Consider the following 17189-nt stretch of genomic DNA (forward strand, 5'->3'; position numbering starts at 1 on the left):
GGCATCAGCATGGCAGAACTTGGTCACTTGCCTCTTTAACTGACTGACGCCCACTGGGCTAAGTGCGATCCTAGGGTTCTAGCCTCAGTCAAGGAGGAAGGAGGAAGGAGAAAAAACAATGAAATAGGGTAAGAAAAAAAAAAGAAAATAGGAATCACTGTATGTTGTAGGTAGAAAAAAAAGATCAACAATAATGGAGAAGAGGCAGTTCGGGGACAGGTCCAAAGCTGTCCAAACACTGACTCGCCATGTGTTGTTGCCAATGCATGAACTGGTCTGACTTCAGCTTCCATACCTGACAAACGGGGATACTAACAGTGCCCACATCATACGGTTTTCACGAGGGTCCAGTGAGTTCATGCATGTCAGCTGTCTCATCCTCTTTCTTCAATGCCAAACATCCAATCCATCAGCATCTCCTCTGGACTCCATCTCAAAAACACATCCTCAAACCTTTCACTCCTCCCCTATGCCTTAAACCTAAACACTGTCATCTTAAAGAGGAGTGTTGCATTAGTCTCCTGTCTCCTAGATTTCACCCTTTCTCTCCTATGACCATTGTCCACTCAGGAGCCAGAGTGATCTGATGGTTAAAATGTGAATTAGACCCCGTTGTGCCCCTAATTATAAACTTTATCGTGCTTAGCCTTCTGTTGGGCCTAGAAAAGGCACTTAATGCATGGTAACTATCATTATATTATTATTTTCTGGCTTCTAGGAATAAAATGTATTAGGCCTAGAAAGAGAATCTACCTGTTGGGTGAAATAAACCCTCTCTCGACACACTTCCTGACACAGAGCTCATACATGAAGCAGCTAACATAGGCTTATTGACTAAAGCACAGATAGGTACAAGAAGACACACTACAAGTAGTATTTGCACAAGAAAACATCCTATCTTCATTTCGCACTGCCAGAGGATAAAAATCTCTCTCTCCTCTCTTGGGACCTTGTGAATTAAAAAAAAAATGAAAATGACTGAAGTAGAAAATGTGAGGCTGCATGGATGGTCATTTGTGAAGTTTTGTTATTATCGCCTCAATTGATCCTCAGAACACCTGTTACGATCAGCAGTTATAATTATTATCCTCGTTTTAAATACGATTGAACAAAGGCACAGTGAGAATAAACAGCTTACCAGATTAGCCAGCTAGCAAGTGGGGAGCAAAGCCAGGATTCCAGATGCCAGCAGTCTGGCCCCCAAGCCCTTGCTCTCATAAATCTGTCACATCAGACCACGATTCCCATCTACTTTTGCTTAGAAAATGGGATTCCATTTGAACTTTAAAATAAAAATTATATTAAATTTAACTTTAAAAGTTTAAATAAATACTAGCATGGCTGGTATGGAGGTAGGGCCATACTCACCTAGGATACATGAGTGCCTGGAGGATAGATAGCACAGGAGTACACCCCCCACCCTGGGCTGTAACAGATGTCCTCGATAGTCTGATGCAAACCATGAGGAACTGATCCCAAGTCAAAAATTCACCACAGAGAATCTAGTCAAGAGATGGGGAGGCCTGCATAATCCAGCAAGGGCCAATATGAGGAAGAAATATCTCGGTTAAAGTCAGAGAGGCTGTTGGGATTGCCATCCTTTGACATCACTGTTAAAGTAAATTCATCAATCAGCATCTTTTAGCTGATCTCTTAGCCATCCTCCAGAAACATGAGGCAGGGGGTACTTATCCATTAGGCGTAGTAGGTGAGGTGCCTAAGCCCCGTGATCCCACAAAAATGGTTTAATTTCTTTCATAAAATGATGTTGAACGTAATGATGGTTGTGACAGTAAAAATAGGATAAACTGTGTACCACACCAAGCATAGGGCCCATTATGAGAATATTTTCAATATCTGGGATATTAACACTTCCCAGAGCATCTACAAAACACATCTTTAAGGGAGAACCATAGAGTTCTCAGCCTGGCCTCAATCTCTTTTATTTGAGAATAAATAAAATTTAATTGTTTCCTGAGCAAGATATCAGGATGCTACTTCTAGAGAAAGGGAGGGGGAGGGGGAAAAGCTGAAACTCATCTGGGTTCACAGCAGGAGCCCAGCACAGGACAGCCTGAGCTTGTGTGGAAGACCTGCAACCAGAGACTCTGGGGTGGAGCAGGACAGAGGATGCATACTCCACTGTACTGTCCTCAGCTCGTGCAATGCAAGCGTTTCTGGATGCACTAAGCCCTGGGCTGCAGTCTGCACTTGCACTCTGATGTGAATTCATTACTAAAAATCTGGAGTGCTTAAACTTTCTGAAGGCCTGCATTGAGTTTCTTGCAGAGCTTATCTGACCCAGAATGCTATGCAAACCCAGCCCGCTTCCAGCACCCCGGGGAGCATGGTGGGCTCTGCAGAAACTCAGAGCGAGCAGCACCCTAGTTAATCATTTCAGCTTAATTACTAGCCCGTGGCATATGCGGACTGCCAAATATGAAAGGTTCGGACCATGAGATGATCTCCAAACTTTTCCACACGGACTCCTGTAGTTAGTGTGAGGTCTCATGGCCTCTGCACCTCCAAATCAGCTTGCATCAGCCAGGACAGCCCCTTCCTCAGGGCAGATACTCTGCTCGAGTGAGGAGTTGTGAACTGCAAACCAGAGCCCGGATCCCGCAGACACCCATGCCCCCACCAGCACCTCGCTTTCCTAGAGCGCCTCTACTTTCTGGCCACACCCCGCCGCTTGCGCACCTAAGCAAGTCCCACCCCCCGCGACTGGCGGTAAAAAGCAAGCCAATAGCAATAGTCCAAAGCGGAGCGTGTAGGGTTTCAACCTATCTGAGACGGTTCTAACCGGTGCCAAACACCAGAGAGAGCGCCAGCCTCTGCCGCAGCTCTCTTTGCAAACAGCCGAGCTTGTGGAGGCACAGGCCATGGAACCTCCGCGCAGGGTCCAGACCTATGGCTACTTCTGCCTGGGGGTGCACGGAGTGGAAATCAGATTCGAATCTGTGCGGGGACCAGCGCCAGCGCCAACAGCCCAAGAATACCACGTGGAGGGAGGAGATCTGGGCTTTGCGGACCTCATGAACCGTGAGGGCACCATGCACCAAGAAGGCTACGGGAACCTCGAGGGCGGCGGTGGTGGCCAGGAGCCCGAGCAGCGGCCTCCCGAGGAGCCACGCCAGGCGGCGGCTGCTGCCGAAGCCCCACGGCCCAGAAACCCGCAGCGACGTCGCGTCCAGCGCCATAACTTCACTCAGTCGCAGCTGCAGGAGCTGGAAGGCCTTTTCCAGCGCACCCAGTACCCGGACATACTTACCAGGTACGTGGGTGCTCGGGGGGCGCCCGGGTCTCCAGCGGGTTCTGGCTCAATTCCAAGCGCACTTGTCTCTTCGCCCGGCCTCCTCCCCCGTCCAAGCTGCCGAAGCCACCTGTGCCCCAGGATGTGGGGCGGGAGGGGGGGATGGGTAGAATGCCTTCTGTATATCAAACGGAATATTTTCATATAGTAGTTACGTGGATCAAGTCTGGAAAGTGATTGGTGGTCATTTTTTTTTATCGTGGTAAAATATCCATAAACAGAAGATACACTGTTGTAACATTTTTAAGTGCACAGTTCAGTAGTTTTAAGGACATTAATATTGTTGGGCAACCAATCTCCAAAACTTTTTCATCTTGCAAAACTAAAACTCTGTGCGGAAGACAAGTCACTACCCTCCCCCTCGCAAGCTCCTAGGAACCACTTTTCTACTTTCTATGAATTTGACTACTCTGGGTGCCTCCTGTAAGTGGAATTGTACAGTGTTCGCCTTTTCGTGACTGGTTTATTTCACTTGGTATGTCCTCAGCGTTCATTTATGTTGTAGCATGCGTCACCATTTCCTTCCTTTTTAGGGCTGAATAATACTTCATTATACACAAATATTGCAGTGTATCTGTTCATTTATTATTTATTTTGGCTATCGTGAATAATGCTGCTATGAGCATGGGCTTGCAAATAGAAGTCACTGTTTTCACTTATTCTGGGTATATATCCAGAAGTAGTAGAATTGCGGGATCATATGGTAATTCTGATTTTAGTTTTTTAAGCTACTGTTCTACTCTTTTCCATAGTGGCTGCACCATTTTACATTCCCATTAGCAGTGGACAAGGATTCTAATTTCCCCACATTCTTGCCTATACTTCTGTTTCTCTGGGTTTTTTTTTTGTTGTTGTTGTTGTTTTTGTTTTTGTATGGGCCATCTTAATGAATGTGAAGTGATATCTCATTGTGATTTTGATTTGCATTTCCCTATTGATTAGTGATGTTGAGCATCTTTTCATGTGCTTATTCAGGTCCTTTGCCCAGTTTATGCTTTATAAGACTAATTTTTTTCTCAATCTTTATTGTGGTAAAATACACATAACATAAAATTTACTGTCATAACCATTTGTAAGTGTACACTTCAGTGGTACTAAGTACATTCTTATTGTGCAACTATCACCACCATCCATCTCCAGAACTCTTTTCATTTTGCAAAACTGAAACTCTATACCCATTACACAGTAATAGCCCATTCTCTCCTCCCCCCAGCCCCTGGTAACCACTTTTCTTTTAGTCTCCTAAAAGTACCTTATAGAAGTGGAATCAGGCAGTATTTGTCTTTTTGTGACTGGCTTGCTTCACTTAGCACACAATCTTCAATATTCCTCCATTTGGTAGCAAATATCAGAATTTCCTTCCTTTTTAAGGCTGAATAATAATTCCTTGCTTGCATATACCATATTTTGTTTATCCATTCATTTATTAATGGGCACTTCATTTATGTCCACTTTTTGGCTGTTGTAAATAGCACTGCTATGAACATGGGTGTACAAATATTTTTCCAAGACCCAGAATTGCTGGATCATATGGTAATTCTATGGGGTTTTTTTTATAAACTGCTTTTGTATTTTCCCTAGCAGCTGCACCGTTTATTTTTTAAATTTTTTTTATTTTAATGCCCTAGCTTTATTTTTTTAAACATTTTTTATTGATTTATAATCATTTTACAATGTTGTATCAAATTCCAGTGTAGAGCACAATTTTTCAGTTATACATGAACATACATATATTCATTGTCACATTTTTTTCTCTGTGAGCTACCATAAGATCTTGTATATATTTCCCTGTGCTACACAGTATAATCTTGTTTATCCATTCTACAATTTTGAAATCCCAGTCTATCCTTTCCCACCCTCCGCCCCCTTGGCAACCACAAGTTTGTATTCTATGTCTATGAGTCTGTTTCTGTTTTGTATTTATATTGTTTTTTTTCAGATTACACATATGAGCGATCTCACATGGTATTTTTCTTTCTCTTTCTGGCTTACTTCACTTAGAATGACATTCTCCAGGAGCATCCATGTTGCTGCAAATGGCGTTATGTTGTCGGTTTTTATGGCTGAATAGTATTCCATTGTATAAATATACCACATCTTCTTTATCCAGTCATCTGTTGATGGACTTTTAGGCTGTTTCCATGTCTTGGCTATTGTAAATAGTGCAGCTATGAACATTGGGGTGCAGGTGTCATTTTGAAGTAGGGTTCCTTCTGTATATATGCCCAGGAGTGGGATTCCTGGGTCATATGGTAAGTTATTTTAGGGGATGCTAAACTTCCTTTTTTTATTGAGAATTTATATATCATAAAATTCATCATTTGTAGTGTAACATTCACTGGGTTTTGGTAGGTATAATGTTGTGCAACCATCACCATAATCAATTTTAGAATACTTTCATCACCCAAAAACAACCTCATAAGCTGCACCGTTTTATATTCCCACCAACATTGCACAAATGTTCCAGTTTCTCCACATCCTTGTCAACATTTATTTTCTGGTTTTTTGATAGTAGCCATCCTAATGGGATGGGGTGGTATCAGTGCAGTTTTGATTTGCATTTCCTTAATGGTTAATTAGTGATATGGAGCATCTTTTCATGTGCTCAATGGCCATGTGTATATCACCTTTGGAGAAATGTCTCTTCAAGTCCTTTGTCCATTTTAAAATCTGGGTGTTTGTTTATTTGTTATTGAGTTGAAGGAGTTCTCAATATATTCTAGATTTTAATCCCTTATCAGATATATGACTTGAAAATATTTTCTCCCATTCCACGGGTTGCCTTTTCACTGTATTGATTGTGTCCTTTAATGCAGAGAAGTTTTAAATTTTGGTGTAGCCCAGTTTATCTATTTTTTCTTTTACTGTCTGTGCTAGTGGTCTGTTTTTGTAAATTTTATTGGAATTAGGGTAAGGCAAATAAGGTACTGTTCTGTAGCTGCAATGCTGGATCCTTTTTTATTTAAAACGTTGATAATGTTCATCATTGATTTTTTGCATTTTTATTTTTTTAATAGTGCGTTAAAATTATTTCTCTTGACTACTGAGTTGTTGATGCTACCTTAAATTTTGAGGAAAAACCATCTATAAAGCAAGCCTGGAGCTGGGAATCATGGAAAAGTTTAAGAGGGATCTTGAAGAGAGAGTACAAATTTTAAAACAAACATAAAACATATATCCATACAGTTCATTGTATCCATAACTCCAAATACTAAACATTTGTGGTTTTCTCTCCTCAGAAGGGAGCTTGCAAGACGCATAGATGTGACCGAAACCAGGGTGCAGGTCAGTAAACCCCGAAAAAGTGACTTGGCAGGGCAGCCATTCTAAAACCTACCTTAGGACCTCAACAACTTGTCCTGGACATTCTTAAGTTATCTTTTTATTGTTGGCAAATAAGTTTTGACTTTAGTCATCTTTGTGGATAGTAAGCTCCAACTTAAAGATATTTCCCATTACCAGAGGAAGCATGATTTCTTAAAGGAAAAGGAAAAAATGAACTGCTTTTCCTAGTCTATGTACAGAATTAAATATATATATATATTTTTTACAAACATATAGATATGTTCATCTATATACATGTATATGTGTATATTCAATAAAGTTCAGCTCCTTCTAACACTGGCATCCTTTAGGGAGCACTTTTGTGTGGAGTCATGTTGGGGCTCAGCCTGACTTTGGAAGTATTCAAGTGACTGCACAGAGGAACAGGTTTTAAGAGAGTTCAGTTGTATCAAATTACTTGAAGGCAGGTGTAAACTCTTAGCTAAATGAGTGAATTTATAAATATTGGGGTGAGGGAATAACTTATCCACAGAACACACTGTATGGGTAACTAATGTATGTTTAGTTAAGCTGAGACTGATGGGGAAGAGAGCTTAAAAGTCCACTTGCCTGGTCCTCCTTTTGTTTTTAAGTGTTTGGTAAGGTACTGGAGAGAGTGGCGGCCCTCAGTTTTAATTTTCTAGGATGCTTTGATGTGTCAACCTGAAAAACATTGCTAGAATAGTCTTTATGGTGAGAATGGCAGGTGCACGTTTTCAAGCTTTGGAAATTTGTCTAAAAAATGAAATAGCAAAAGAATAATATTGAGTTAATATTAATTGACCTAAGAAGAATGGAAAGGTTAGAGAAGAATTACATATAGTTAAAATAGGCCTTACAGATACTACACCAATTCAACATTATGAATCTACTAAATGCGTAAGTGAATATTCTCTTGAGGAATTTCTAACATCTAAGGACTTTGTTTTCCATTTGGGTGGTACTATTTTGAAGAGGTGAGTTTTATGGAATTTGTTTGGTGAGGTGTGGGTGGCCCTCATTTCAGGGTAGATTCCTAGCTATGTTAAATTCAACTACTTTTCATTCCCTCAGGCAGTGATGACTAATTTGTAGGTCTTGGTTTCAAAATGTGACCAAAGAAAACCATAATTTGTATCAAAGTGATATGTGCCCCCAAAAGAAAAGAAAATCATGATGAACTGATTAGCGTGGCCACGGAGTGGGCGTGGGAGCCAGCGCGGTCATGGAAGGCAGTTGCAGGGCTGGTGGCCAGCGTGTCTGAGAAGAAGCCCAGCAAAGCAGGCCCTTGAGTACCGGCATCCTGACACCGCAGGCGGGGCTCACAGGCCTGGCTCAAGTTGGAAAAATTAGGAGGGCTTAGGAGCACCTTCTCAGGCTTGCAAGGCTCATGCAAAGGAAAAAAAAAAAGTAAGGGCTAGTGACTTTCTTTCCCCACTCCCTGGTTTTCAATGGTCCCCTCTCAGTGGCATTCTGAAGAGAATATGAGCCATAAGAAAAAACTTAGTGTTCTCATCTATTTCCAAACCCTACAGAGTGAATTTTCCACAAGAAACGTAATACACAGTTTTCCACCTTTCTTTTGCAAATAGAGCTGTTTCATGAAGCCAGTATTGGAAATACGGACCTAGTGTGAGCCCACACCACGGCCAGCCCTGAGCTTTGGTTATGTTCATGGACATTTGACCACTGGTACATTTGGCTCCCCTCAAAATGAGCTCTATTACACTGGCCTTGTTTAGACTGCAAATCCTAAGATGGGAGAACGATAATGAGGTCTCAGGCAGGGAGAGAAGGCCCTTTGTGCCACTTAAAATTTGCAGTTTGGAAACTTTCAAAAGGATTTAAATACAGCGTCAACCCCATTAACTAGGACACTGAGAAGATAGTGAAGTCTAACTGACAGTTTTGTTTGTTTGCAAAAATAGTTGGCAGATATTGAGGGAGGAGCCATTTTAGGACCCCTTACCCTCACTGTTGTTGACTATCTTCCTAAAATGCCTGTTCCACCTTCTTGCCTTAAGAATAAGGGATGGGATTGGGACCTCCTGGTTGAGTAGCAGCGCCTAGGATAACCTGCCATGCTGGACAACAGCGGCTCCGATCCAGGATCCTGGAACTGTAGCCAGAGCAGAGTGAGCTGACCTGGTCCTGAGCCCAGGAAGGTTTGTAGGGTGGGGCAGGTCGGAGCATGCAGAATTGACACTGGTGACGATGGTATGCCTCTTTCTCTGGACCCTTGGGTGGCTAGAGATTTTTTAGAGTCTTTGTTAACTTGGGTCGAGCTGGCCTCAGCTTTCCTTAACACTCCAGGCTAAAATGTCAAGGCAGTGTCCAGAGCTTCAGTGACTCTCACGTCCCAGTGAGACAAGTCTCAGCCCCCTAGGCCCCCTGCCAAACCACCTCTTTAACTCCTAAGGGGTTTCAGAGGATGAGTGACCCCTTAGTCATCCTTGAAGGAAATCTTCTGTCTAAAAACCCAACAGGTTCCTTCTTCCAATTATTTACTTCACACTGAAGATAGACTTTTCTCAAATAGGGAGCCATTCCCCTCAATATGACTTTAACTAGGGCCCACTATTTACCATGCCAAAATCCCCCCACAAACAAGGTGACCCTATCCCTCATGATGAGGGGGCAGGAGGCAGCCAGATGGCTGATGACCAGCCGTCAAAATACAGATCTTTCTTTATCCTGTTACCAGGCACTATATCAACAGCAAGGACCTGGTACAGCAACTCATAAGCTAAACCCACATCCAATACCGGGGAAAAAACAGTAGAATACTGAAAGTGGGAGGAGAGAGGCAAAGGAATAAGCCTATACCAGAACTTGGCACACAGAAGGGAGGCGGTGTGGTGATAACTTAGGTCCCGAGTTTAGCAAGAAGGCAATAGCTTCTCCTGACGCAGTTTAAAATCTCAATGGCATATAAAGTTGCATGCTGGTTTTTTGTATGATAACATTAACTGTTCAATATACTAAACCAATTCCTTTTCCCTTCTGATTGTAGGTTTGGTTTAAGAACAGGCGGGCCAAGTATAGGAGAAATGTGAGAGCAGCAATGCGTCAAGATGCACCACCTGCAAACCTGGACTACCTTGTCATCATAACGCAGGAAGGGCCCTAAAAGACCATCATCGTTCAGGAGCCAGATTGGAGATGGATTCTTCTCGTACCACTGACACCTAGGCTGCCCACGCAGCCCATGCCACCCATACCTCCTCTGTAGTTGTATTATGAATAAAGAGACAAATTCTCAATATATTTGTCTTCATTTGTCAAATGGGGCAAGCGGGATATGTATGGAAATTCTTAAGGAAATGCCATTTAAACAGAATGACAAGGAGGCCTCCTTTCATGAGGTGACATCCCTGAATCACTGTCAGTAGGTCCTGTACTTCACAGAAGTTTCCAGGTGCCCATGGTGGGTTTGCACTGACCCATACATTCCCATCACCCCATCCTCACCCCTACCCTGCCCTTTGGGACCACATCCATACTCAAGATTGGGCAGAGTGAGTCCCTACTAGGGAACAGTGTGTTTCCAGACAGGGATGAGCTCCGTTCAGGCTGACAAGTTCAGGCTGAACACTGGACTCTAAGGGAATCTTCCTTAAGAGGCTGCTTGCAGGGATTCAGGAGAAGGTGGCAGCCGAACGTTCATCCAGTGTACTCCAAATTCTTTTCACTGTCCTCTCTCTTTGGGGAGGAGACTGGGGATGAGGAGCCACTCTGGCCCAGAGGTTCTGCTCTTCAAAAAACCAGTGAGTAAAAAAAAGAAAAAAAACATGAGAAGAGACCCCACTGAGGCCAGAAAGAGGCTCTTCTCCCTTTTCTCCCCTCCTCCCACCAGCCCAGGGAAGCATATTCTGAGCTCCTTCCCCAGCTCAGAAGCTATCACTCCTTCACATGTATTTTGTCACCTTTGACAGCCTTGAGAGAACCCCAATTGCTGCTGTTAAACACTAAAAGGGGACCAAGCAAGAATAAGGAGATTTTCTTCCAAGCAGTGCTCCAGAAGGGTCACTCACTGAAACGACGTGGTCATACCTCTGCTTTGTTGGCGCTGTCTTTGTGTGACACTACCAGGGTGGGGGGAAAAAAAGCTTAGGAGAGTGAAGAGCCAGGCCTACTTTTTCAAAAGCATTAAGTTCTTCTCAGTTGAACCTTTGTTGTTGAGTAATCTTTAGCAACGTGAGGCTTCTTTGACGGAGTTTTATGTTAAAAGTGATTAAAGATTGCAATAACTGCAGATAAGATACCATGGTTACGTCAGAATTTCCTCTCATGGGAGTTAAGGACCAGTTTCATGGCGCTTATATGTTCCCAGAGTGAAGGAGGCTCTATTTTCTGGGGAAAGTGAACACTCTTTGCCATAGCGTCTGCTAATTTTTATTCATTCTTCCCACTTTTCTCACCTGTGGGTGCCAAATGTCAGCAAAGTGGTCGAAACGTCAGGCTTCCGCAGAGGGAAGGAATTACTGCTCCCCAGAGACCACAGGCCTTGTTGGGAGTGAGAAAAATTCAAGAATGTTCCCATGTGGGCCCACTGCCATGCTCACCAGATGATTTTGAAACCAGAAATTCTTATTTTCTAGTGTTGACCACTGTCCTCTTTTAAACATTAGGTTTCTCAGTGCTTTAAGGACCCTGAGAACTCCAGGGCCCATACAAATAAGCTCCAGGACACCGTCAGACCCAGTCCTGACCCCTTCTCTGCCCTTGTCACGGCGGACAGGGCCACTTTTAGCCTTTCCAGCCTGAGACTGTAAGCCAGAGCACACTCAGCACAATCGCCCAGTTAACCCTCGCATACAGTCTGACGCACACTAACAAAGAACATTCTTTTTTCATGCTCAGGCTGCCCAGATGAAACAAACAAAAGTGAGTATCTTTCCTGGAAGTGGCTGGTGTCTTCATCATATACGCTCTTTTTCTAAACGTGTCTCTACTTCTTTCAGATGCCAGATGTATTAAGGCGGAGTGGTGGCATGATGCATAAGAAATAAACAATACATTGCTATAGATAAGAATTTACCCTTAGTCTAGGTTTGCAAAGAGGTCTTCTAAAATTAATTCCCCAAATTAATTCGTGCCCCAAAGAGAACTTCTCTCAAAGTACATTTCAAATATCTCCAAGACAGAGATCAGAAAGTAATTATTCTGACACAATGAAATAACTTTGATTTATAAAAAAAAAGATCTTTAGAAACTGGCTACCAACAAATACCTGAGGTATTTGAGACCTGAGGTAGGTTGTCTTTGCAGATGTTAGTTTTTGCTAAAGAGTTATAAGCACAGTCTTGTAAGGAGGGCAGTAGATTCAGCCTATTAACAGTCATCTACTAGTTCTGGATATAGTCTTGCTTTCTAAAGTTTTTCACAGTGAAGAACACATGCCAGTGAACTTTCAAAATAGTAAGGTTGGTGATCAAATTAAGTAGGAAGATTTCTTGTTGACTAAAAAAATGCACAACCTGAAAGTTGAGAATTGTGTTTTATTTGGCAGACAAAACTGAGGACTTAACCCAGAAGACAGCCTCTCAGATCGCTCTGAGGGACTGCTCTGAAGAGGTAACAGAGGAGCCAGGATATATAGGAGTTTTGCAACAAAAACCAGGTAGTTGGAACATCAAAAGATCACTGTTAAAGAAAACCAGGCATTTCAAGTTAATGAACTTAGCATACGTTTTTTAAATTGAAGTACAGTCAGTTTACAATGCTGTGTCAATTTCTGGTGTACAGCATGGTTCAGTCATGCATATACATACATATATTCATTTTCATATTCTTTACCATTATAGGTTACTACAAGATACTGAATATAGTTCCCTGTGCTATACAGCAGAAATTTGTTGTTTACCTATTTTATATATAGTAGTTAATATCTGCAAATCTTGAGCTCCCAATTTTTCCCTTCCCAACCCCTTTCCCCCTTAGTACCCATAAGTTTGTTTTCTATGTCTGTGAGTCTGTTTCCATTTTTAAATAAGTTCACTTGTGTCTTTTTTTTTAAATTCCACGTATAAGTGATATCATGTGGTATTTTTCTTTCTCTTTCTGGCTTACTGCACTTAGAATGACGATCTCTAGATCCATCCATGTTGCTGCAAATGGCATTATTCTATTCTTTTTTATGGCTGAGTAGTATTTCATTGTATAAATATACCACAACTTCTTTATCCAGTCATCTATCAATGGACCTCTGTCCGTGTCTTGGCTATTGTAAACAGTGCTGCTAAGTGTGGAACTCACACAAGATCATCTTTGGCAAATGAGACAATGTTCATCAGCCCTGAAGTAAAAGGTTGGCAACAACAGAGAAACCAGTCTCATCATTTCATGCTGTTCTTCAAAGCAAAGTACCTCTTTGTCTTCTGAGGGACACCTAGCTTAAAGAAACCACAGTAGTCTCTCTGCACTGCAGGGGACTTCGGCAGGCATCAGGCCCATTCCCTTCATAGTACAGATGAGGGAACACCAGCCCAGAGCAGTGGGGTGGCCTGCAAGGGAGAGCATACAGGATGGTCTCAGAGAAGGCCAGCCTCTCGGTGGCCACGCCCTTCCCCGGACCCAGAGTCATCCAGCTGCGTGCAGTGCACATGCAGGTTCAGCTCTCCAGCACTTAACCACCTCTACCCTGCACAGAACCCTTTCCCTCAAAGGGCAGCTGACTCAGGGTTTCTCACTCAGCCTCAGCACTTAGCCACCCCCACTCTCTTAAAGCCTGCAGTCTCCTGGTGTTCACTTGTGCACACCCAACATCAGAGCCTTGAGAGACACAACATGCACTCAGCTCACAAAAGCTGAATGTGATTCCACAACAGCCCTCACTTCCTCCAATATCCTTGCGAAGCCAAGCCTGCCACCTGACAGCGCAACTCGCAAACAACAGCTGAATGAATTCAGCTGCACATGCTGTTCGCAGGTGTTGAATTAACTTCTTTTCGGAAAGCAGGTGAATAGCTTGGCGACCTTAATTATGCCAACAGATTCTGAAAGCCCATTCTTTCATGTTTCACAAACAAGGGGACACGAGTGGTTTAAAAGGTGGTATTCAGGCATGGGTAGCATATTGGTACACCTGGCTCCTCCAAAGCTCAGCTCCCAGACAAAACTAGGGACTTTCTGAGAACTGAAGAGTTTTAACTTGATTTTCTATTTCAGACCTAAGAATCTTGGTTTAGGGGGCAGAAATGTAGGGAAGATAGAGACCAAGGAAGTCTCTGTCTCATTCCCCTTGAACATGGCAGAAAAAGGAGTGAAGCAAAGGATATTTTGAAATCAGAAGTGGAAAAAGAAGCTGTGGAGAGCTAGGGGAGAAAGAAATCCATGTCACTGGCTGGGCACAGAGCCGTTGCTGGGCTGCAGGGAGCTGGGTGGTCAGCTGAGAGGTAGCCAAGGGGACACAAGTAGGTGACTCTGGCCAGTTGGGCTTTATAAGGAGAAAGATACAGAGAAAGGAAAAACAGAACTCAGGTTCCTGTACAAATGAATCCCTAACATCGTCCATAGTCCCCATCACAGGATCAAGCAACAGAACTGTCTTTTTCTCTCTGGTTTACCCTCCTTTTAACTAAGTCATCTTAAGTGATTTCACCAAGATTGAAATACTCATAAGGAAGAAGGGAAAGTTAGAACAGGAAGAGGGTCCCAAAATGTGATTGTTTCTGGCCCAGTCTCTAGTCTCAACACCCCATGAAACACTCGGGTTCTATTTCGTCATTCTAACCAGAAGCAATTTGCAAGCATGTCTCATGAGTTCCATGGACCCACTCAATCACATCAAAACCGCTCACTCCAGGGAGTCAGACAGAAATATTGAAAGGTGCTAAGTTAGTTCTTGCACATTCTGTTGAATTAAGGATTCACTTTAATATAGGTCCATGCAATATTTCTGGATAAAACTAAACAGATCAAACTACTGACTACTGATGAGGGATTTTTTTGTGTTTTCTTCTACTTGCACTATTTAAATGGATTCCCTTTTCTCTGCATTGTGTCCCTTTTTATTTGATTCATTCATGCATTAATTCACTCTTAGAATTTAAGACCACATATAACATATAAGATACATACAATACAATAAGAAAAAAGTTAACTGTGGATTAAGCTGTCCTTTTTAAAAGAGAAAGTGATTTCCTCTTCCCTGGGTGAATGGTAAGCAGCCTATGAACAATATTATCAGAATCTGGAAGTCTCACACTTTAAAAAGCAAAATAAAAGCAAAACATGAATATAGTCAGCATTTCTGCTGATTTGAATCTAAAGTTTTCAAGGTGCACATCTTTTGGGTTTTGAGTGTTTTCATATGGTTTATTTGGCTATACTATTATATATATGTATATATATGTGTGTGTGTATATATATGAAGATACTTTGTGGAGTGTTTCATGCAATTTCACAGGCCTGCAGAGAAAATCCAGTTATTTCATACTTAAAGCAAAATTTAAAAAAAAAAGCAAAAGAAGGCCTGAATGCATCAAATACCAGAGTTTCATACTTAAAATATCTACTTGCCCTTGAAGAACCAGTACATGAGTGGCACACTGATCTTTGATCAGCTGTACTCTAAATGCTGCAAATGAAGAACTTCAGTAAAATTGGAATTTAGCAATACAAGGGCGGATGGCTGTGTTTACTTATCTCTGTACCCACTGCTCTTTCCCTTTCTCCTTTTCATACATAGATATGGTTTGATAGTTGTTCAATTGTATTTGGAATGTGTGACAGCATGAGCCATCGGCTGTTTTGGGATCTCGGTTGTCGGCCAAGTTTTGGAGCTTCCTTGTTCTCAATCTCTCAGATTCTGGGGATGAGCTTCCCCACACTCAGCAGCCACCTCTAGCGCAATCGGTGAACATTCTAGGGGCATGGTGAGCAGCTGGGCACTCAATTCTCCATCCAAGTCATGAGATAAGCTCTATACCATCACCTGTTCCCTTTCTCTTTTGCACACACACATGCATGTGCACATTCACACACACACACACACACACACACAGGATCCTTAGCTAGAAAATATCCTGGAATAGTCCCATCAGTCCATTTCATCCTGAGCATCTTCTGGTTATCAGACCAGCCCCACAAGCTCCAGACACATCCCCACCTGTAGGCACACACAGCTATGGAGCTTCTCCCAGTGAAACAAAACAAGAAACAATTGTCTATTTATGCGAGAGTTTTTCCAATGTGAAATACCAACAGGCTGAAGCAGGAGTTTGGGGAATTTGCCATACATTTAGTGCCTAATGTCAAACTCCTTCCTATAAAAGTAGGAGCAATTTGTCATCAGAGAACGGATTATATATAATCTGCCCATGCCTAGCAGGCTGGTGGCTCTCAGCAATAAAGCCCAGGCTAAATGCTGATTTTCTCTTCCTCTCAAGTGAACCCGATCAGTGAGAAGCTTTAAAGTACCCCGGTGCCTGGCACTATGGGGAAGAAAAGCCGAATGAGATCACATTCTCACCCTCAAGACACTTAACAATCCAGGTGGAAGGATAAAGCATGTTCATAAGGAAAGATAACTAGAAAGACAAAGCAGGGGACAGTGAAGGACTTCCTAGTCGAAACTCCAGGCAAAGGTAGGATGAAGCAGGTTCCATGCAAGACTAAGAGGCAGCCAGACTGACCCCTCCCAAATGGGAGGAAGTGGTCCCAGGACATTTCTCAAGGTGAGGGCCATCCTCCAACAGTAAGGGCCATAAATCCTGAGTAGCATACTGATCACTTCCAGGTGGGTCAACCCTTGAAAGTCATGATGTCAGAATTCTGAACATTCCAGTCACCCTTGAGCATGGGAACTCTGCCACACAGTTAAGCGCATCACTGAACAGTGCCTTGTACAGATCCAAAATACTGTGGGAAAGCTGTCCTCTGCTGGCCAAACACCTGATGGGGATACCTTGGTGGCGTTCTCTTCTTCCAGTCAGGTCCATGGTCATACATACGGTGGGCTAAACTTACAGGCTCAGGCTGAAAACACCAGGGTTGCCTGAGACTCCTGACCAACCCCACCACAAACACAAGTTCTTATAAATAAGAGAGAAGAGTGGGTTTCTGGGTGTGGAGCTGTTTTCTGGCCTCCAGAAACAAAGTATATTAGGCATGGAAGAAAAAGATGTGTGCTGAATAAAACTCTCCCCCAGACAGCCATGTGGTAGGTACCACACAGCAGGATGCACATGATGTATCAAAGGAACTCTTAAACCCATTAAAAATCACATTATTTTCTGGTGGAAGTAATATTCCATGTTCTCTCTGTATTCCCTACCTTTTACCTACTACTTTTAGAAGGCAGTTCATTGGAGTCATAATAGTGTTGGGAGGAGGAAATTCCCCCTTTCCCTTAAGGGTTCTTTTGGCTAATCTAATAATTAAATTGACACAAGACAGATTAACAGGAGAAAAAAACAAATTTAATTCATATGTACGGAGGTCTCACACAAACAGGACCTAAGAAGTGATCAAGGCAGGCAGCTTTTACCTTTTTAGACAAGAAACAAAAAATCTATGAAGAATCAACAGGACAAAGAAATTTAGGCTTAGGTGCTTAATTAGTAAAGAA

The 17189-nt window shown here is 42.6% G+C and overlaps 1 protein-coding gene across 1 annotated transcript; it reads left to right on the plus strand.

Annotated features, from left to right (window-relative positions):
- The first annotated feature begins 2816 nt into the window (after positions 1–2816).
- On the plus strand, positions 2817–9879 carry LOC116662112 (rhox homeobox family member 1-like). Its single transcript, XM_032475410.1, has 3 exons — positions 2817–3274; positions 6553–6598; positions 9630–9879. Exons 1-3 carry the CDS (start codon positions 2883–2885, stop codon positions 9744–9746), a joined length of 555 nt encoding a protein of 184 aa, XP_032331301.1. The 5' UTR covers positions 2817–2882; the 3' UTR covers positions 9747–9879.
- The last annotated feature ends 7310 nt before the right edge of the window (positions 9880–17189 follow it).

Source organism: Camelus ferus, chromosome X (assembly GCF_009834535.1).
Source record: "Camelus ferus isolate YT-003-E chromosome X, BCGSAC_Cfer_1.0, whole genome shotgun sequence".
NCBI lineage: Eukaryota > Metazoa > Chordata > Mammalia > Artiodactyla > Camelidae > Camelus > Camelus ferus.